This window comes from Choloepus didactylus, chromosome 20 (assembly GCF_015220235.1).
Source record: "Choloepus didactylus isolate mChoDid1 chromosome 20, mChoDid1.pri, whole genome shotgun sequence".
NCBI classification, from domain to species: domain Eukaryota; kingdom Metazoa; phylum Chordata; class Mammalia; order Pilosa; family Megalonychidae; genus Choloepus; species Choloepus didactylus.
The window spans coordinates 43,844,309-43,866,465 of NC_051326.1; the positions used below are offsets into that span (position 1 = coordinate 43,844,309).

Sequence of the window (22,157 nt, forward strand, 5' to 3'; positions counted from 1 at the left end):
ATTCTTAGGAGAAAATAGCAAGTTCAGAAAATCAGTCTTTCTGAGCTGTTCAACCTCAGAATTGTACATTCATTTTTTAAAGAATCAACCCTTTTCTCTCATAACTGTTCACACTCTTATAACCAAAGTTCTTGGATCTGCATGTGCTGTCCAGTTTTAAGCAAATAGTATGACAAGGTCAAAACTGAAAGTTTGGCCAGAAAAAATACTCAACTTTCAGCAACAACTGGCAGGTTGTCGGGACAGGAGGCAGCTGAGCAGAAGGGCTGCCTCTTCCCCTCCAAAACTGTTCTGTTGCTTTTTGTCGTTGTTAACAAGGCAAGAAAGGAGTGTGGATTGTTAACTGAAAAGGTGCATGAAATAGTTTTTGCCAAAACGGCTGGAAAAATTGTCAAATATTGCAGGGAGATAGAAGATAGTTTTTGTTTTGTTTTTTTGTTTTTTAATTCAAGTTAAATCCTGAACAATGCATACAGCAAATCTGTCTTTAGACTATCAAAACACTACCATGGTGTGAATATTTTAGTTAAACAAGTAGCTTTTTTGAGGTACAGAAAAGAAAATTTAATCAGCATATTCCCAAAAAGCTAGAGCTGACTGATTTTTCTTCTGAAATAATTTTGTTGTTACATATTTAATATATGTGTAAACAATACCTATACCTAAATTATATATATACTTAAACTATATTTTTACTTAATACTTACTTAATACTATACATAAGTACAAAAACTATATTTATGTATATGTGTATGTGTGTGTTTAAGCTCTTATCAGATACCATCTCCTATACCCATTAAGTTACATCCTTCCATCTTACATCTAAATTTATTTTCTTTAAATATAATTTATTGCAATGACTGATAATTATATCTGAGTCACAAGTTGCATATCTAGTAAATTAATTGACTCTGCTCAGCTTTCTTCCCAGGCAATAAGCACTAAACCAAATAAAGGAAAATTAAAGAGTTAAAACCCTGCTGAGTTTAATGATGATGCAAATTTAAGTTACTAACTCCAAGATAAGTTCTAATTTTTATACGTAGAAACTCCAATACTTTATACTTGAAACCAAGAAGAAAAACATATTACTTAATAGAGAAAATAATAGAAATTTGAATATAAATGAACTAACATTCTTCCCAGCAACATCGTATTAGACAGTCTCTACTCTTTCTTGGAAGGGAGAAACAATGCCGAACATTAAACCTATTAAATCAGAGCCTCTTTCCCAGTCACAGTGCACAGACCTGAATTCTCAACAGAGCCACAAAATCAGGGCTCAGAGCGTGACTGGAAAAATAGGATGGGATTTGTTACTGGGTGTTGAACAAAGAAGGCTCCAATTCCAACAAAAAGATATCTGTGGTTACACTAGGTTGGGCCTCTTTGAGAATATTTAACCATTATCTAGTCAGGAGAATTAAATAGCCAAAATAGCAATGTACCTAGATCCAATCAAGAATGGTGAAATGAATTTGCATTTAGAAAAACATCCAAATATATCATCCATGATAGCATTCATTTCAGGAATGTTCTATCCCTGTAGGAATACCATGTGCACTCACCTGTCAACGAAATAGCCAATGACAGGACTCTCAGTGGTTGTATTGGGCGGTTTCCAAGTCACGATGACATAATCTCGGTTCGCATCATGGCACTGCAAATCCATGGGGGCTCCAGGAGCCCCTGTGACTAATGGGTCAGCATCTGTGGTGGAAGGGTATAGAAAAGACACGTGTTTCAGAGTCATTCAAATGTTTGAAGGTCAGTTTAAAACCTACTGATAGCGACTTCAAACTCAAAATCATATCTAGTTGATTTGATCCACTGTTTAATCCGAATGCTCAAACTGCTTGAATATATTACCTTAGTAATCCACCGGGTGAATCCTAGTGGCATATTTTCTCGACTAGGGTGGACTGGTGACAATAAATAGGAACATATTTATGGTTTTTTAAACTAAAAAAGTTTAATCCTTTATAAAATGCTCAAGTCTATGACTTTTCATGATTGGATCCAAAATTGAAGCTCACCTCTTGATTTTGTGTTGTCAGAAATTTACTGATGAAACGACAGTAGTTTGTCCTTTTAAACATCTGAGAAATATTAGACATTTTTATGTTTCAAAATCCTGATAAATTTTGAGATTTTTTAAAAAAATTGTTCTGCAATTTGTGAGAAATTGTTATGATTATAATGCAATTAAGTTTTGTTTTGTAATTTTAATTACAGCTGCACTGAAGGCCAACAGAGCTATTTAGAAAACTAATACACCCAACATTTAATTTCCTTATCTAAAATATGTATTTATTCAGTAACCATAGTTATGTTATACATTCCTAGCAGTGTAAGCAATATACAGTTTCTTGTTCAAGTCTCTTCAGCATATTAAAATCTAAGGATTTCTTGACATTGAGCCAAATATTTTCTCTCGCATTCAAGATCTTCAGAAAGTAATCAGAACTGTTAAACTCCCCCATACTTGCATTATTTTCTTCCTGTTGGTGGTGCTGAATAAGCAAGGCAATTTAAGCTATGTTGTATTTATTGCATTTTTATGGGGCGAAACATCTTGCCAGAAGGCATACACAGGGAATGGAAGACACAGTTTAATGCCAACCTAATGAAAATGGTAAAACTTTGTGAAAGTGTCTAAAATCTAAGGCAAGTTTATGCTATCTTGTGGGGGTGGGGAGGGTGAGATATATTTCTTTTTTACATTATTGTTATTACTGTTGTTGAAGATAATTTATTCACTAATGATACAGCCCTTCTTTTATGATCTGTTCTAACTGATCCATTGAAGAAAAAATAATACCCCAATAGCATTATTACCACCACACAGACTCTGTGTGAAAGCTCGGGACAGGTTTAACGGTGAACAAAACATTTAAGGACGGGGCCCTGTCAATCAAAATGGACAGCAGCTCCAGCTCTGGAGTCGGCCAAGTGCACAGGGAGCCTTGTGGGAGCCGGGGAAGGACACTCAGGGGACACTCAGGACAGCAGCCACTACACAACTAGAATAGAAGTGTGTTGCTCTCTTAATAATAGGTTCATCTGAGCCTTAGAAACGAGGCTGACTCTAAACCCAGGGGCTGAGGTGGGGCAGATAATTGGGTGGGCCACAGTTCTGGGACTGCAATAAGTGTCCCCGAGACCCACTCTGAGCAGCCACCAAGGCCAAAGGTACTGGGCATGTGGCCCCACCAGGGGAAGCTGTCATGCTCTGGATTCTGAAAGAATTTAAACCCCAGCTCCTCCACCTTAGAGCAGCTCCTTCATGTCTCTGAGCCACAATACCTTCATTTGAACAATGAGAACAGTAATATTCTCTTAAAAATTGTCATAAAACTTCTATGTCATCTATATATGATATGTAGAGATAGATAGGTCTGTGTGTGTGTGTGTGTGTGTGTGTGTCAACCTGGCTATATATATTATATATTATATATAAATAATGCTTAACACTGTTCCTAGTATATCAGGACTTCTTTTGTTTTGTTTCTTTCATAATATGGGATTAATGAACTCTACCTCAGGGTGCTGTTGAAAGGATTAAATGTGTCAACACTTGAAGGACACTAAGCACATTGTCTGACACTGAGCCTTCAATGAATCTTGGCTGTCATCATTCTTGTCGTAAACACTAGTTTAATTGAAGTTAGTAGAAATGATAATAGCAATAATCGACATCATCATTGCCTCTTCTTTTTAAGCAAAAGTTAGAAGGAATGCAAGAGATAACTGGGAGACCTAAGTGTGCTTCTTAACTGCCAACCTTACCTGATATATCAAACTGTGCTATATTCCCTCAAGAATGAGTAAGTCAGATATATCCATTCTTGGGAGCCATTTTATCAATTCTGGCAACTTTCTAAATCAGTAGAGGGACAAAAAGTTTTGATTCTATTCTATTCCAAAGACTATAATTTTCATCTACTTATTGTGAGGTTGCAAGCCAACGTGTGTGTCTACATGTCTAAGAAGCAAAACTAATTTTTTAGATGTCATGCTCCTCTTGCTCAGTTTCCTCCATCTTTTGACATCTCACCCTATTGCCTATTCTTAGGTCTTTGCTGTCAAAATCGTCACACCCACAAATCCATACCTCTGACAAACAGGAAGGCACTGTGTTCACTCACACCTCCTCTTGAAATGATTCTTAAGGTATACAGGCCTTCATCATCCTTATTCAGGTGGCTGAACGACAAGGAGGCCTGACCTTCTCCGAAAAACATCTTCGTCCATTTCGATTCTTTTACTAGCACATCTGAAAGAGCATTAAAATTCAAGATTTGTCTCAGAAATAAATAGAAGATATAAGCAGACATTTGTATAATCTCGTGGCAGAAAAGGACTTTCAAGTCCGACACCAGTGAAAGAAACTTAAACCTCATAAAAGTCTAAAAGCTGTTTTCCATAATTCACACACACAAATGAAGGATAAACTGTCAAATAATTTGCAACGCAAAACAAAAGGTTAATGTCCTGAACGTATAAGGATAGAATGTGTCCCAGGAAGCTTGGTATTCTGATAAACTTGGTTTATCTCTGCTCACTGCTTCTCAGCTGAATGGCTAATCTCTAAATTGCAGTTTCCTCATCTATTGCACAGTGATTCTAAGAATATGTACCTCACAAAGTTTCTGTTAGAAGTAAATGCTCTAATGTACATGGAGCACTTAACCTAGACACCAACAAAGGGACAGTCCTCAATCAATGTTACCTAGGAGTAAATAATAAAAACACCATCAAGCCAGTAGGTAAAAGGGCAATTAAAAAAACACACAATTTGTAAATGAAGAAATGCAAATGAGGAATAAACTTATCAAAGAAAAATATTCAATGTCAGTAAACAGGGAAATGCAAAATAAAATATTGAGAAACTGTTTTTCACCTACTAAAGTGGGCAGATTGAGAAAGAGCAACATCCATAATTAGAAAGAGCAGAAAGATACATTCGTCTCCTTTTAGTGGGAGTGAAAAGCGAGAATGCTTACCATAAGCTGTAAAATACATATACACTTTTTGAACACAAAATTAAACTTCTAAGAATTAATTCCAAAGTAGTAAATGAAGTTTAAAAGAATATCTCATTACTTGTGTGGGTGTGTGAGTGTGTAAAATCGGAAATTTCTGCAAAGATATCCGAGAAACAATTGACCTGGATTTAGAAGGAAAATATATTTTTATTCTATATACTTTAGTTCCAGTTGATTTTGCAAGATGTGCAATATATTTATAATAATAATAATAAAGTAATACAAACTAGAAAAACATGATGACTAATGTCTTCAAAACATATGTATGGTAATTTATTAAATTAAAAAAAGAGATTTCAAATCTGATAGTTATCTGGAGAACTCATAAAAAAACAAAGCCAATAGAAGGGTACATTTTGGGATATTTAAGGGGCTCATTTACTAAAGTGAATTAACGTGAAGTTCAGACTGTTTGCCCAACTTTGTGTCCCAGTTCAAATAATTTAAGTGCATCTATTTCGTCTCCATTTGGGATGATGAGTTGTCTTTTTCTCCGGCGCCTGAGTATTTATGACTTACCTAGAAAACCTGAGGAAACAGGGCTGGGCCTCACTTATTACTGCTTGTTTTCGCTAAGGATGAAAATCTTGCAGCTGAATCCCTAGATCTCTACTGGAGCTTAAATTGTCTACAGTAGCCACCTCCTCCAGAAACTGTGCTCTGCTTGTGCTTTTTCCCATCCAGCTAGTGGACATATCTATTTCCCAGTCATGAGCCCTCTCAAATGTCAGGTCTGACTTCTGTTTACAACTGCCTGCAGTTAGTTGAGACATGAAATGAAACATTCACCTGGAATCCTTGACTTCTCTGCCTAACTCCTCTTCATCCTTGAAAGACAAGTTCAGCTTTCACCTTTTCGTGTATCCTTCCCTGATAACGCTAACCCATAGAGATTTTTCTCTTCTATAAGTTCACAGAACATGCTAATTTAATTTAGTACTTACATTTTTCCTTGTGTCATATATTACCATTTATTATACCAATGTTCATTAACTTTGTAGATATTGATATCACAAACTCATTAATCTAGACGCTGCACGTTATTTGTGAACAAAAGAGATACAGTAGAAAGAGCTTGTAATTCAGTATCAGATTGTTTTTAAAATCTAGCTCTGTCATGGTCTTACTGGGTCTCCTTGGAGAAATAACTGACCTCTCCGAATCTAGGTTTACTCATGTTAAAAAAAATAGTAATAACAATACCTACCTTGGATATAGTTTTAGTCTGGGAGGAAACAGGAAAGCAGCTAACACAGTGCTTTTCATATGATAGATGCTCATTAAACTAAATTGTATTTAGGAATATTATTTCTATCAAATTTTATCTCCAACCTTTAAGGAGGGTCAAATAAACATTTAAATAAACATACACCCAATTTAGTTTTTCTGATTATTTCAGAATGTGCTCAGTCCGATACTGTCTATACACTGTAGGTGAACTAACCCTGTCCCATTGAGCTAAAGACTATTTTATGGCGCTGACTCCCACAATTTAAATCTCCGGCTCTGATCTCTCCCCAGAGCTTCGGACTCACATGCCATTCTGCCTACTTGTCATCTCCAGCAGGATGTCTAACAGGCATCTCAGAATCAATCTGCCTAAAAAGAAATTCTTGATTTCCCAATCCCTAACTGATTTCCCTGCCCAAAACTTCCCAACTCAATGATATTAACAGCCACCTGGTTTCTCAAGCTAAAATCTTAAGAGTCACAGGTGAGTCCTTTCATCTCACACCTCACTTCCAATGTTTTAGCAAGTCCTGTTGGATCAAAATAAATTCCAAATCTCACTATTTCTCACAGCCAACACACTACACCAAGCCACCACAACCTCTCACCTAGATTGTACAGCTACTTCCTAAATGGTATCTATGTTTCCACAACCGCCCCCTCCCTGCCCATTTAATTCTCCACTCAGAAACCAGAGGGACATTTTTACAATGTAATTTTAAATTATATGTCATATGTTGTTCCACTGCTCAAACTATCAATAACTTTCCATCATGCTCAAAATAAAATCCAAACTCCTCACCAGGGCCTTCCACCAACTGTATTTTAAACTCCATCTCCCTCCTTCCTTTCTCCTCACTCCTGCTTCTCCAGGCCTGGAAGGCTTGTCTAGATTTTCACAGTTTGCTCCTCTACTTCATTCAGGCATCTTCTCAAATATCACCTCAGAGAGGTCTTGTCTGGCCACCTTATCTCAAATAATCCTTCACATACATGTATGCAAAGGCACACACATTACTCTCCATCCTTTTATCCAGATTTATTTTGCTTCATAGCTACTCATCCATACCTAATATTACATTATATATTTACTTTTTTGTTCGTCTTTTGCCTGTCTCCCATGACAGAATATAAAATCCAAGAGGGCCAGCCAGGCCTTTGTGCATTTTGTTTACTGCTAATTTCAGAACAGAGCTGGGCACCTAGTAGGAGCTCAATAAATAGTTGTCAAATGACTGAATGAATCAGAGATGGAGAACAACCCAATTGCATTATACTGCACACAAAGGGCACCCCGGCAATCCTTGGCGCATGTTGCTGTGGGGTAGCTGGCAGGAATTATGTTATTTGTTGCCATCTGACTAAAAGGTGAGATCCATGATGGTAGGGATGGAGAGGGTGTTTTATGTGCTGTCAAGTCCACCAGGCCTGGCACATCATGCTTCACCAAATGTGTGCTTTAAAAATATGTTTAAATTTAATTTTGCTTCTGCTAAACCTTACTATGGACAAATCCAGAGAAAATATCACCATGCATGGTTTATGATGTTTTGTCTAATGATTAGGGTAGAGCATTTAGTGTTGCCAGATACACCAGGAGGAGATGCTTATTCTCAAGAGAACTTGCAACTGCCTTGCCAGCAACCCATTGAGTGCTGCCTAGAAATCATAGCATTCCTTCTACATAAATATAGCTTCCCTTTAAGAATGAAAGCAGTGGCTGTGGGTCACTAATACACCAGAAAACATCCCTCAGGAGGACATAGCTGTGAGTGTGGAGAACATCAGAATTCTTATGAATTTCCAAAATAAGGCCAGGTTACTCATGGTGGGTTACTATGAGTAAACTGTTTCTCTCTGGAAAAGTTCTTCACACACTGAAGGAAAAATCGTTCCTCATTATCAAATATGCAGCCAATATATATAAACTGAACAGGACTCACAGGCCAAATTCACTGCTCAACTTTAGCAAGATGTCTATTTAGAAGCCAGTTCCTTGAACTGAGGCCCATCCCATCATTTGTAATTACCTTATTATTACCCACCAAATCAGCCTCAAGTGCAAATCACACCCAAAAGTGGTTTTAGGTTTTATTATAAGTAACCGAGGTCTTCTCTTCCGTGATTACTTCAGTATGGTAGCTTTAGAGTACTAATCCATTTTAAATTGTGTCAGTAATTCCAAATTTCCTGTTTGCATAGTCAATTTCTTTATCCCTGTTTGAGGATTTCATTCAGTTGACTGACATTGCCTCTGGGGCTTACCAGCCACCTGGTGGCTTGAAGCTTATTAATTTTAAATAGTAAAAAATATCCCCTTGCATTTTAATGTCTAAAAATAAGCCATAGAGAATTGTCTCCATTGCTTTCCATTTGAATAATAAAGTCTGTGAAGATCTGATTATGCCTGCTAATGTAGAGCTACTTTTATGACTAAATCCCACTCAAATTCACAAGGATCTAACAAGAAATGGAAGAATAAGTATCAGGTAACTTTTCTGAAAATACATATTCCATTAAAAATGGTCAAAGTTTGTAAAACTGCCATGTCACCAGAATTCTAGGCACATTCTAATTACCAGAAAAATTCTAAAATTGATGTCACTATCCTTGCAGGATGCTATGGGAACTTTTGTAAAATCAATTCTATTTCTCTTCAGAAAGGATAAATGAGAATGCTAAATATCCTTTGCCAACCACAAACAGCTTCTTTCTTTCTCTCTGTCTCACATCACAAGGAAAGAGGCCATGGTTATAACTATTCTGTTGCAACAGAAAATCATAAGTGGCAATGCCCCTACAAACTTAATAAATCGCTCCTATTTGGCTGTATACAGAACACAAGTATATTCCCTGTACTTGGAACACATTTGCACATTTTTCTGCTGCCAAACTTTGGCACACAAGAATGCTTCTTCCTCTCCACCATTTGGAACCCTTCTCATCTTTCAAGAATCACTTCTTTCCAAAGAGGTTTCCTTCAACACTCCAAACCTACTTTCTTAGCTCAACTTCAGCTACACATATGACCAACACCATGTATTTGGCAAATTACTGCAACCTATTCTGGGATATTTCTTATACTTTAGAAGGACAATGTTTTACAATTTCATTTTCCCCAAAATAAATCATAAATATTTCATGGGCAGGAATGGAGTCATATGTTTCTTTGTAATTATTTCGCAACATGTTAGGTCCTGAAGAAATATATGTAAAATATTCAGTGAGATATAGTTCATACAAAGTTCCCTTTGGAAGCAACAAGCCAGAAAAGATGAAAGAGACTTTCAGTTCTTCAATTTGCATAAATATGGAAGCAAAGACCTATTTGTGACTGTTAGGGATTATTGCATAGTGGTTAAGATCACAGACTCTGGAGCCAGACTGCTTGGGTTCAAATTCCAGCGTTGCCACTTACCAGTGAAAGAGCCTTAAGCAAGCTATTTAATCTCGATTTCCTTATTTAAAATATAGAATTAATAACAGTAACTATATTATAGGTTCATTATGAAAATTAACTGAATTAGTACACTTAGAACAGAGTCCTGCACATAATAAGCTCTAATAAATGTTAGCTATTGTTTTAGCTGAGGAAAAAAAAAGTAAAGAAACAGACACCTCTCTCATTTTTTTATCACATAGATATCCTTCTTATGTAGCTATAAAAAAATCTCTGAGTAACTCATCTAAATTCAGATGCCTCCCAGTTAACCTCCAAACAGTTCATCTGGATGAATTTCAAGGTCAGTGACACTACTGCCAAGTTCTGTTTCATCACTCAATTCTTTTGCTTTGCTACCTGCAGCTAACATGGTGGTAGAAAGCTTGTATGAAAAAGCGGTAGTAGAAATGAATCTCAAATTAATAAAGTTTTAAACATTAATTTTTATACAAATAATTTAAAGATCAGTAGAACTTGCACAAGTAGCTTTATTCACATGGGAACATGTTTTTGGCATTTTCTGAAGCTGTTGTACTTACTATCACGGTACCATTCAGCTCGCGGCTGGACTCTTTTCAGGTCTGGCGAAACCAAGAGAGTGCACTTGAGAGTAAGTGTTTCACCTTCCGTTCTGAAGGTGACCCCAAATTTCTCCAAAAACTGAACATCAAAGTGGGTATATGGAATCACAGATGGTAAGGGCACTGTACAAAGTGAATTGAACATCATTATATCAGATAGTTCCAGTAGATTTTGAGCACAACAGATAATTGCCATAATCTATTACCACAAAATTATATTTCATCACCATGACACTAAGTTCACTTTTTCAAAACCATCACTTATGGAGAATCAGAAAAACATCCATGGAATTATATCTTGTCATGTGTGCCAAAGGAGGATATAGAGGCATGGCTACACAGGAAGACAGCTGGGAATCTAGCCCATTTGTTAAGAGTAAAAAGTAAAGTCCTATTTCAGCCCCAGAATGTATAACGAGGCCAGTCACATCAACTCTGAGGCCACAGTTGTCTCATCTTCAAAACAAACTGTGATATATTTGTCAGTAGAATATTATTTCCACTGCAGCCAAAACAAATTAACTAGATCCATAGGTATCAACCTGATTAAATCTCAAAAATACAATTTTTAGTAAAACAAAATAAGTTATAGGAGAAAACTTACAATACATTCCTTAAAACTCTCTATTATTTACAAATACGTGCATTTAGTGAAAGTTTTTAAAATAACTGCAAATTTCAAGATGGTGGTTTCATTTTTGGAAGAAGGCGAAGAATGAGGCAAAAGTCAAGGAAGGAGTATGGAGCTTTAATCATCCCTGAGATATTTTTAATTCTTTAAGAATAACTGAAGTGCCACTGAACCGTACAGTTTAAAGTGGCTCATTTTATTTTATATTAATTTTGCCTCAAAAATAACAAAAGAGGGAAAACATGACAAAATATTTACATTTGTTAAGTGTGAGTGGTGAACACAGAACATCTGTCCAATTGTTATCCATACTTTCCACCATGTTATAAATACTTGCACATAAATTTTTAGAAAGGTAAAAAATTAATAAATAGAACAAAGCAAGGAAATAGAATCAAGCGACTTCTAAGATCACTTCCAGGTTCATCAATACATGGAGACAATTCCTCAGACCAAACTTATTTTGTCCTGAGAATCCAAAGACCTTCAGACCGTTGCATGGCCACACACAAATTCTCAGATCTCCCTGAGTCACCTCTCTTGTATTTAACCTGAACTTTTCCCAACTTGCCTGTCAGGGGTCTTCAGCTCCTACCAAGTGTTGTATTCAAGCCCACACAATAAAATAACATGAAAATACCACAAGTAAACTGTACGCAAAGTATTCAGTGACTATAAGGCTTTACTCTTAATAATTGTTTTGTATCACCTAGACCTCAAATTGTGTTAAAATTTAAAACTTTTATGTGAATACACATTTATTATTTTGGAAATTCAGATGAAATCCAAATCCCATTCCCAAAACCATAAATAAGCCATATTTAAAGTAAATTCATCAGGTCTTTGTTCTTCAAATGCCATCAGCACGGCCACCTTCCTCCACCCTCCCCGAGCTTGGGTCAACACAGCTTCTTGGTACTTCTAGTCTAAACTAGCCATGGAACCCAGAAACAGGCCCACCTCATTACAGGGTCATTATAGGCCACTTCAGAAACAGGGAACTGGATGAAGTATATAATGGGACATTTGCATTGTGGAATAGTGTACACCATCAAATATTATGTATAAACCTAATGACAAGAGAAACCTTAACAATATAACAATAAGTGAAGAAGCAGGATGCAAAGTTGCATGTGCTACAGGACCACACCTTAGAATGTATTATATATGTAAGGAAAAACTGTTTTAAAACATTTAAAAGCAGGCCTAAACCTACTGTAAGCCAGCTTCTGAGATCTACTGCACATCAGCATTTTGATCTGAGGTGGCTGTTCATTATAAATGACTACAAAGACTTTTGGAAAAACATATCCTTAAAGGTAAAATGTGGCAATATCATGGATTCAGGTCAAGGATTTGAATTCATTATTTTGTCCAACTTAAAAATGTAAAGTCTCTCAAGGCCACAATTTCAGCAGTGTCTTAAAAATATCACCTATCCATATAAATATATGAGAGAAATGTCAACGGACTAACACTAGCCATGAAAAACCTGCAAGAGTTTTTGAAATATGATTTTTTTGTAAGATTTGACCCTGAGTAAGTAAGTTTAAAAACATAGACTGTCACTAAACATTTTTCTGCACAAAAAGAAAAAATACGCTTACATCCAATTGGTAGCCTCACAGAACGGAGTGGATCCTCGTCTCTAAACCCTGTAAAACAATTAAATGAAAACTGTAAAGAAAGAAAATAGAAACTGTAAACATTTCTTTACTTGAACATGAATACTCACTTTTCACAATCACCGCAGCATTGGTTGACACCTGTCCATAGCCGTTTGTTGCCACTGCTGAATACACTGCAGTATCATCAAAATTTGCCCTTTTAAAGAAAAAGGAAGACAAAGCCCTAAATGTACTGTGGGACTTTCCTGTAATAGTCAGTGACCCAAATTGGAACAATGCATTCCTCGAAAGCAAAACGTATGACCCAGATCATTAGTTAAGTGATTTGCTCAAGAACAATGCCAGCTCTGTCCTTGGAATGGCATGGCAGCACCCAGAATTAATTATAGACATGGGCAAACATGTGATCTTGGACAATGGATTGGCTTTGGCTTTGAGAAACAAAGGTAGTGGCACTTCCTAAAATCCTTTAGCTTTATTCTCAAGGAGAAATTTATGTTCACTCCAGTCTTTTTTTTTTTTTTTAATCCCTGTAGATTCAGTTGTTCTATTTCATCAATGACTAGGCTTCAGTTACCTCAATTGCAGAATTACTCATGATGGGACAATACACAAGCATGCCTCCCAGAATCCTACGCAACTGCTCTTCTGTGTAGGAGACAAGGAAATTATCCCAATAAATAGCCAGACCCCTACATTAGTGTGCACCCCGGTCAACCTGTCTGGAAATTACTCAATCTGCTGGTTTTAAAGTAACCCAGGAATCCACACTTTTAACTAACCCTCCCAGGGTTATTCTCAAACGCGCTAACATTTGATAACTGTGCCTCAGATAGTTCCCATTCTTTAATGAGCCCAGAGTGAGGCAGCTGAGAGCTCATCAAAGCCCCTGGCTGGAACTAGAGCAGACCCAAGTGGGCTTGATATTTGCCTGGCCTGAAGACGCAGGTGCTTATTAAATGAGAAACCCTGTTAGAAAAGCAGATTCTACATCTCTGCTTCATTCTCTACCAGGGATTCTCTTATCAATAGGAGATTACACACAGAATTCCAACGTAGTATCCTGAAATGAATCACCCACTCAAGGCTATATTGAAAATGTCTAAACCAGACAACACCTCATGTATCCCTCCTTGAAGAGTTATGGAGGGGGTTGGGGTATGTATCATGCATGTTCATCCCGGGGAAAAACAACTTATGAATTTTCAAAGACCCCAGGTTTTTGAAGGTGCAGCTCTTCAGCCTTCTCACATCCATCGTACAAAAGTTGAAGCTGATTTTCCTGGCTCTGAACTACCTTTCTGTCAGGTTCCCCAGAAAACTGAGGAGGAGGAGCTAATATCTATTGAGCTTTTCCTGAATGTCAGGCACTCTGCTCTGCATTTTCCATTTGCTATCTTGTGTAATAGTCTCAAGTACTCTGGAAATAGATATTATTACCCTGTTAACAATGGTGAGAACTGACACCTTAAGAAGTTAAGTAAATCAGGTCTGCAAGACTTCAAATTTTGCATTCTGTCTGCTAACTTCTGCAGCTTCTCAAAGAAGTTGGCACAGGAAACCCAGTGTTATTCTGGGAAGGGAAATACCGTGAAAAATCCCACTAAGGAGGAAAAACGTTTACTCAAGTCTTATTTTTAAAATGCACTCCAGATTCAATGCTCCCAGAGACAAACCCATTCTTACGAGGTCGGTAGTCATTTTTTTTTTCTTCTCCACTCCACTTGGAGCTGAAAATATTTTCTTCCCCTAAAATTTTGCATACAGTGTCTCCAATAAAGGATAGACAAGTTTTCAGAGACCTATGCCATCTACTAAGTACTCTTTTACCTCCTCCATGAAGTTCAAATCCAGCTTTAATACGACAGTGAATGCCATCTGGCCTCCTTTAACTGCCACTGCTCGAGGGAGAAATCGCACAAACAGAGCCCAATCCATGTAGATTTACAAACTAAGTTCATTATCTTCTAGCTCACCTTGGAGGAATACAAACCAAACTACAAAGCCCATCAACAAAGCTGCAATTCTAGCCTGAATTCATTAGAAATTACTTTGCTATGCAACTTACAAATACACTGCAGGTATAGCTGTATCCCCAGGGGCAAAGTAATGGAGAATGTTTGTAGCACACATAAAAATCCTATACTGTCGATGCTTTCTCACTGCTAACATTAACATTATAGGCTCATCTATCCACATAATATATGCATGCTCATACCCACACAGAATACAGGGTACAATAGCTGTCTTTCAGGGACACTACTGGGAAACTAGAAGTCTAGGGTGAAAGGAACACTTACTTCTCTTATATACCCCTTTGGTATTGCTTGAATTTTTTACCTTGTACTTGTGTTACTTTTTATAAACAATAAAAGCACTATATTTTCATAAATGCCTTCTTTGGGGATTAGCCCTAAACTTTTTCCTACAATACTCCCACTTCCATGAACAACAACATGACAGATTAGAGCAACAAGAGCTCTAACATCCTGCAGCCACAGCTGGAAGGATTAGAAAGTCAGCCATATTGGAAAGAAGCAAAACATTCTGGAAAAACTGGCTTGATAAAAAAAAACTCCTGACCTGGAGTCTATACTTTATCGCACAAAACATAAGCTAAGCCTTCAAGTAGAATGCTACAAACCAAAAACAAACATCTCAGCACAGAGAGGAGCAAGTGGGGCAAATGCAATATGGGATTTGCAGGCAGTGATCTAGCTGAACCAGAAAAAGATTGTCCCCTCAGCTCAACTGGGTATGGTTGTCACCAATTCCTGAGTAAGGAAGCTATTAATACCTAAATCCACATTAAGTTCTCAGAGGAAAGTGTCTACAGATTTTATTTAGAGTATGTCCAGTCAGTATCCATAAATCTCATTATCTTTTTAAATACCTCAAAGAACCCTTCTAGATATTATTCAGCATCACTGGTTTTCAAACTGTGCCCTGTACTTTTCAAAGCAAATTTCCCAAATGTGTTACAAATTTCTTCTTCCATATGTATTTTACCAATGTTTAAAACTGAAGCAAAAACATGCATTCAAACACATTATATACTAGTAACAATGAAGTCCAACAAGACAAGTTTTGTGTTGCAGCCATAATTTGTTTTTACATGGCTCTAGGGCAAAGCTTCTCCTACCGTCTCTGCTTAATTAAGTAGTATTCTGAGATATTAAAGTAAAACTTCATGTTTCCATTTGCCACCACATTATCTTTGTGGATCAGGATTTTTTTCAAGGTTGTACAATCAGAATAAAATCCAGAGGAGGGGTAATGGTTGCTGAGATTGTTGTAAAACAGTCATCCACAAGTTCTCATTTCAAAATCAGTGCATTCATTAGAACAGGATTATAATTCTCATTTATTGATTTTATAATACATAGTATATATCTAGTAGGTATTTTTTAAATTCTAAAATATATTGCCAAGTACATATAATTTACTAGGGTACACTGATGATCAAATAAAACAACATCTTTGAAAACACTTTGTAATTTTAAAGTACTATATTAATCTTATACATTGTTAATGAAAATCTATTAGCTGAAATCCTGGACTTGGGTTCAGAAACGATTCCCTCTCTTCTCTGCTGGAGAAAGGACTGCTCATTGCCCAGATATTCATACAAAGCAGCACAGACTCCTAAGTGTTTTGAGAACTACAACTAGTAAAGTTCTTTCATTATTCCTTAGCTGGGAATAGCTGAAGGGATTCAAAAAAAAAAGAATAAAGCTTCTAATAGAACTGAGGAAAATAAACTATTTGTGCCTGGGAGAAGAGAGAGTAGCAAGATGAGTACTATATTCCAAGCTCCAAGTACAGAACAGCCTCTCCCAGCTTGTTTTTCTATTGACTGAAGGCAGCAAGATCCTGGGGAGTAAGCTACCCAACACATTAGCACTGATTATTTTGTCAAGAAACCAATTAGCACAAAGGACTCAGCAGTAAAGAATGGGATCAGGAAGAAAGAACCCTGTACATTAGAGGGAAGTGACAGACAATCTGGACCCTTTGAGAGATTTACAGAGTGTCAAACTTTCTGCAACAAAATGCAAAATTTTTGCATGGATGTACTTATTTGCATTTATTCAGAAGAAAGGGTCCACAATTTTCAGCTGGTTCTAAGGAAGTCTACAATCCCTAAAATATTCAGATCCACTGATCTACCACAATGGGTCTCCAATGCATCCAGCCAAGGGGAGTACAAGATAATCCACTAAGTGTGATGAAAAAAAGTCAGGACTTCTATTTATGTTTATTTTTATCTTGTGCTTTTATAGTCCTCTTTTGTAAATGTTTTATACTATATGAAATATATTGGAATGGAGGTAAACATATATATACCTATATATATAGGTTATAAATAAGCGTGCATACATGCACTGAGGGTGAGGGCCAAAAAATATTTCTACATTATTGATACAGTGGTTGGCCTGTAGGCCATTCTTAGTTGAGAACTAAACTAGCAAGTATAGGTGCTTGAAGGCAAAGAGAGCAGAAGAGACACTACGTAGATGGAGAGGAAGGGCCAGGCAGCCACTGAAGATTATTTTGACTAACTTAAAATTTTGTCCATGGGTAAATGAGACTGAGGGATGTGCCCCACAAACGCTACTACATCCCAAGAAGACTCCACTCTTTGTCTTCTTTCACATATCCCCTCCTCCTTCTCTACGCCTTACTAAGAAGGAGCACTTAGCTAACCCATCGAGTCTAATTCTAGCCTTCCCTTCATTCTGTGAGAGTTTGCAAGCAACTGATTAAGAGCAAAGGGTTTTATTTTTCTGTTTGGACAGGTTCCCAGATTAGACACAGATAGTTTTCTGTGATCTCATTTTTTATAAATTTCCATGGGGCACATCTGCATCCCAAAATCTCAATTTGGAGTGCCCCCAAAATAACCCCATGAGAGAAACTTGTAATATTATATTTAGTTTAAAGATGGACAGACAGAAGATAAAAGGTTAACTGGTAATTAATGTATTATATATAGGCCAGGCCCAGTATTTTCCAATTATAAGCGGGTTTGACATTGGATTTAAAATTTAACTCAAATCTGAATTGGAATATCAATGTCTAAAAATAAAATATGAGAAAAATTTAGTCCTAAAATCATTCTGCAAAGCAGTGGGAGATGGAGAGTGAAGTTGTTACTAATGAAAAAAAGAGATTGTTCTAAACACCTTTATAAAAATGTGAGAACAATATAAAAATTCTTTGACGAACAGGACTCTCATTATGAGTCCCAAGAGAAAGTCTTATGAGCATACAAAATAGTGTCAAGTACGATTTTAAATTCAGCAAGTACCAAAGGGTGAAGCTTCCTTTACGGCACTTTAAGAATTCGGCTATTGCAGCCAAAGAATATTCATAGGAATAAATGTCACACTTGTAACAGAAGGAAAAGCTCATTCCGACGCCAATCAAGAAGAGGGAAGCCAACGCATTCCACACACTTTAAATGGCCACAGATCAGATGATGTGTAGCTCAGCAGTTTGGTATGAACAGCTGAGATGAGCTACCATTTGTGGGCTTTCCCCCATTGCTCTTTTTCTGGAAAATAGTAATATTTCATCTGTTAAGAACTTCCTAATATTGATAAGAACACCGAGAGAAAAGTTGCTCTTGAGAATCTCTCTATTTGCATATTTATGTAAAATCCAGTATATCAAAAAAGACCCCAAATGTGAATCATTTATGTTTGGTATTCTGGGGCCTATTAATCAACTGTTTGATTTATTAGTTCACATTGTTCAAAGCCTATATTTTTCCCACTATAAAGTTTAAATTTGCCAATGCTAGTATGAGTAAGATTTTCTTTTTCATATACAAGAAAAGGAAAGGGCTTTTCTTTTAAAAACAATTATTAAAATAAAGCTTGGAAATAAGCTAACTGGTAATTCAAACTGACTTATTTAACCCTAAATAGTGGTAACACACCCCAGATCAGAAAACATCCCTAAAAATAAATGTACTCTATAAAATGATGGCAAATATTCTCCTTCTAAATAATACATCTCATTATCTCTTAAAATGTCCATGAATTTAGGAAATCAAAAGAGAGAAAATTACTCTTGAAAAATGCAAAAAGGGGTTATCGCATCAGTATTCCGATTGACTCTCCACAAGCGAGGAGAACCCCCAAACCTCTCCCTGAGTTTGCTACCTAGATCCACCCTGCCCCACCCGCAGCCTTCCTATCCCAGTTGATGCACAGACCCAAAACTTTGGAATTATATTTTACTTCTCTTTTTCACTAACACCACACATCCAACCCATCCTGTTGGCTCTGCCTTCAAAATCTGTCCAGAATCCAAACCCCTCTCACCACCTCCACTGCTACCAACCTGGTCCCAGCCACCATCCTCTTTCTTGAATTTCGGCAATGGCTTCCCAACAGGCACCCTTCTTCCACCCTTAAGGCCTATTCATAATCAGAGGACCCTTTCAAAATGTAGGTCAAATCATTCACTGTCTCCTCAAAGCCCTCTAACATCTCCCCTTTTCTCTCAGTAGAATCCAGTCTCCTGGCAATGACCTATAGGGTCCTACATGATCTGCACTGCCCCTGGCCTACCTCACACAGCCCCCTCCAAACTGGCTCCCTTGCTGTTTCTCACATATGCCAGGCATGGGCCTTCTCACAGCCTTCGCTCCCTGCTCACTCCATCTGGAATGCTCCCCCTCCATACAGCAACCCTCCACCATCCCTCTGTCTAACACCTTCATCATCGATTCCTTCAAGCCTAACGCAAATGACATCTTCTCAATGAAATTCGACCTGACCGCCCTATGCAATACAATGACTTGCCCTACTGCCACCCTATACACTCCCCACCCCCCTTACTCAGCACTCAGCACTTTCTAACTTACTGCATAATTCGTTTATTAATTAACCTCCTTATGATAGAATTTAATAGCACCAAGACAGGAAGCTTTGATCACCGATGGTGTATCCCAAGCATATAGAACTGTGCCTGTCACTTAGTAGGCTCTCAATAAATAGTTCAAAATAAGTGAACCTGAGAGAGAAGTCAATAGAGCCTTGGGCTATTCTAGAGAGCTTCAAATTTACCTAGAGAAACAAGGCGCCACAAAGTTTGATCTTAACTATAGCCTTTTAACTCCTTGTTCTAATGAATCTACAGGTAGAATAATAGTTGCAGTAGTGATGAACCTTCCAGGCCTCACCAAAGCTCATGAGAAGGTTACAGCTAACTTCCAAAGAGGAGGCCAGGGCCTACCCACAGGAGAAGGAAGAAAGGAGAGCCCCTGGGCTGATGAACCGTCCATCCTGATCTACAAGGCACGAGTGTTCAGCAAAACCCTGTGGACACCATCCATGAAGAGATGAAGGAATAATAAAACACTTATGTTGTACTGCCACATTTGACTCTTATAAGTCACCTTTGGGAATTAATAAATACTTTTCCCTCCAATAAACTGAGCCTAACTATGATGCAGTCACTGCTTTACAGTTTAGTAATAATGAAATCAATAAAATCATATATCTAAATGTTACTTATTTTTTACTTGATTTATACCAGTATTCTTCAGCTCTTCCTAGAAAGGATTTGAGGTAATTTATTACACATACACACATATGCAATTATCATACATTTATATAATGATCTCCCATTTTTAGAGTTTTCACATACATGTTTTTATTTGACTCTTACAATAACTCTATTAGGCAAATAGAGAAGACACAAATGTTTATTATCTGTCTGCTGATAATTATTTTCATATAAGAATATTACATCACAGAAGGAGTTAATGATTTATCCAAAGTCACATTGTAAATGGTAGACTGTGGGTCCACACCCAGGTCTTCTGGGTCCTACACAAGTGTTTAGAATTTTTATTATAATTATAATTATAGCATATGAAGTAATGAGATTTTCTTCAAAAATTAACAATTAAGCCTTGTGAAAATGTCATATACTATTAATTGAAAAAGATGGATTGCTTAATGTTATAAACTTTTTGTAAAAAAAATGTAATGCGGAGAAAAGAGAAGCTTGACCTCACTTTTGTAAAAATAAAGTGTGTATGTGTGTATGTCTGTGTGGGTGCAGAAAAAAAAAAGGCTAGGTATACACTAAAATACTGACAAAGGATATCAGAAATACGGATGGTTTTTATTGTCTTTTACTTATCTGTATTTTCTACCTTTTCTTTCAAAAGTCTGAGTTACTCAAACCTGGCAGCAAAATAAATCCCTAATGCTCAGGAGGTGTAAATGAAATGTTTATTTCATTTCATTCATTTCATTTCATTCATTTCATTGTAGTCTTTGTACCTAGATATCAATATCTTTCCCTAAACTATTTTTTCTCTTTGTTTCTAGAATGGAAGCCTCAACAGAGCTACTGATTGTGTATTCTTCTGGCTTAACAACAAGGATAAACAAAGTAGCTTCTAATACCAATTAAATTAGCTCCTAGGTAACAGTTAAAGTGGCAAGTAAAGCAAACAGATATGGTGTGGTTTAGCCTCCATTTTAAAATCTGATTTCAAATGGAGTTGAGAGGTCACTCTGGTGGACATTCTTATGCACTATATAGATAACACCTCTTAGGTTTTAATGTATTGGAATAGCTAGAAGTAAATACCTGAAACTACCAAACTCCAACCCAGCAGTCTGGACTCCTGAAGACAATTATATAATAATGTAGATTACAAGGGGTGACAGTGTGATTGTGAAGACCTTGTGGATCACACCCCCTTTATCTAGTGTACGGATGAGTAGAAAAATGGGGATAAAAACTAAAGGACAAATGGGGTGGGATGGGGGGGATGATTTGGGTGTCCTTTTTTCACTTTTATTTTTTATTCTTGTTCTGGTTCTTTCTGATGTAAGGAAAATGTTCAGAGATAGATTGTGGTGATGAACGCATAACTATGTTATCATACTGTGGACAGTTGATTGTATACCATGGATGATTGTATGGTGTGTGAATGTATTTCAATAAAACTGAATTTAATAAAAAAAAAGTTTGTTTCTTCTTTTGTCTTTGAAAGGTTATTTACTCAATCAGGTGTTAGAGTACACAGCCCCGCACCCGGCGGCCTCACCTGTTTATCTCCAGCGTGTGTACTCCGTAATAGCTCTCAATTCTGTACTTCCCTGGCTCAGCCGCTTGGCAAATCAAACTACCGTCTTTATACCTAAACAAGAGAAACATTTATTTTAGTTTAAAAGCAGACTTTTTTCCCTTTTGCCCCCACCTTCTTTCTTGTCCCCTCTAACATGTGATTGCTCTGTTTCTCCATATTTCACTGCTTAGCACCATAGGTGGGTGGGAGGAGCGAGACACTGTAGTACAGAAATGGAGCCTACATTTTCTTTTTTAAGAAGAGAGCAGCACTTGCATAATTTAAGGGGCCCATAATCTGGGCTATCGACAACCTATGACAGATGGGGCCAAAAGCCTACCTGAACTTTGTTAGAAACTCAGAACATGCCACTCCATAAGGAAAATGCACCCAAGTTTAGTTAGATCCCAGACTTGCCTATTTAGGCAGTAGTGTAGCTGGGATATACTGGAAAAGTTCCACAGAACTAACCATACTGAATCATGACTAAAGGA

At 37.1% G+C, this 22,157-nt stretch overlaps 1 protein-coding gene across 1 annotated transcript in view; it reads right to left on the reverse strand.

The window, feature by feature from the left end:
* Positions 1–22,157, reverse strand: part of MYOM2 (myomesin 2) — a 123,473-nt gene that overhangs the window by 87,359 nt on the left and 13,957 nt on the right. The window contains exons 6-11 of the mRNA XM_037812938.1: positions 21,643–21,735; positions 12,668–12,756; positions 12,540–12,587; positions 10,260–10,424; positions 4,115–4,276; positions 1,569–1,710 (exon numbers count right to left, since the gene is read on the reverse strand). Coding sequence (XP_037668866.1) covers positions 1,569–1,710; positions 4,115–4,276; positions 10,260–10,424; positions 12,540–12,587; positions 12,668–12,756; positions 21,643–21,735 — 699 coding nt within the window. The remainder of the gene's footprint in view (positions 1–1,568; positions 1,711–4,114; positions 4,277–10,259; positions 10,425–12,539; positions 12,588–12,667; positions 12,757–21,642; positions 21,736–22,157) is intronic.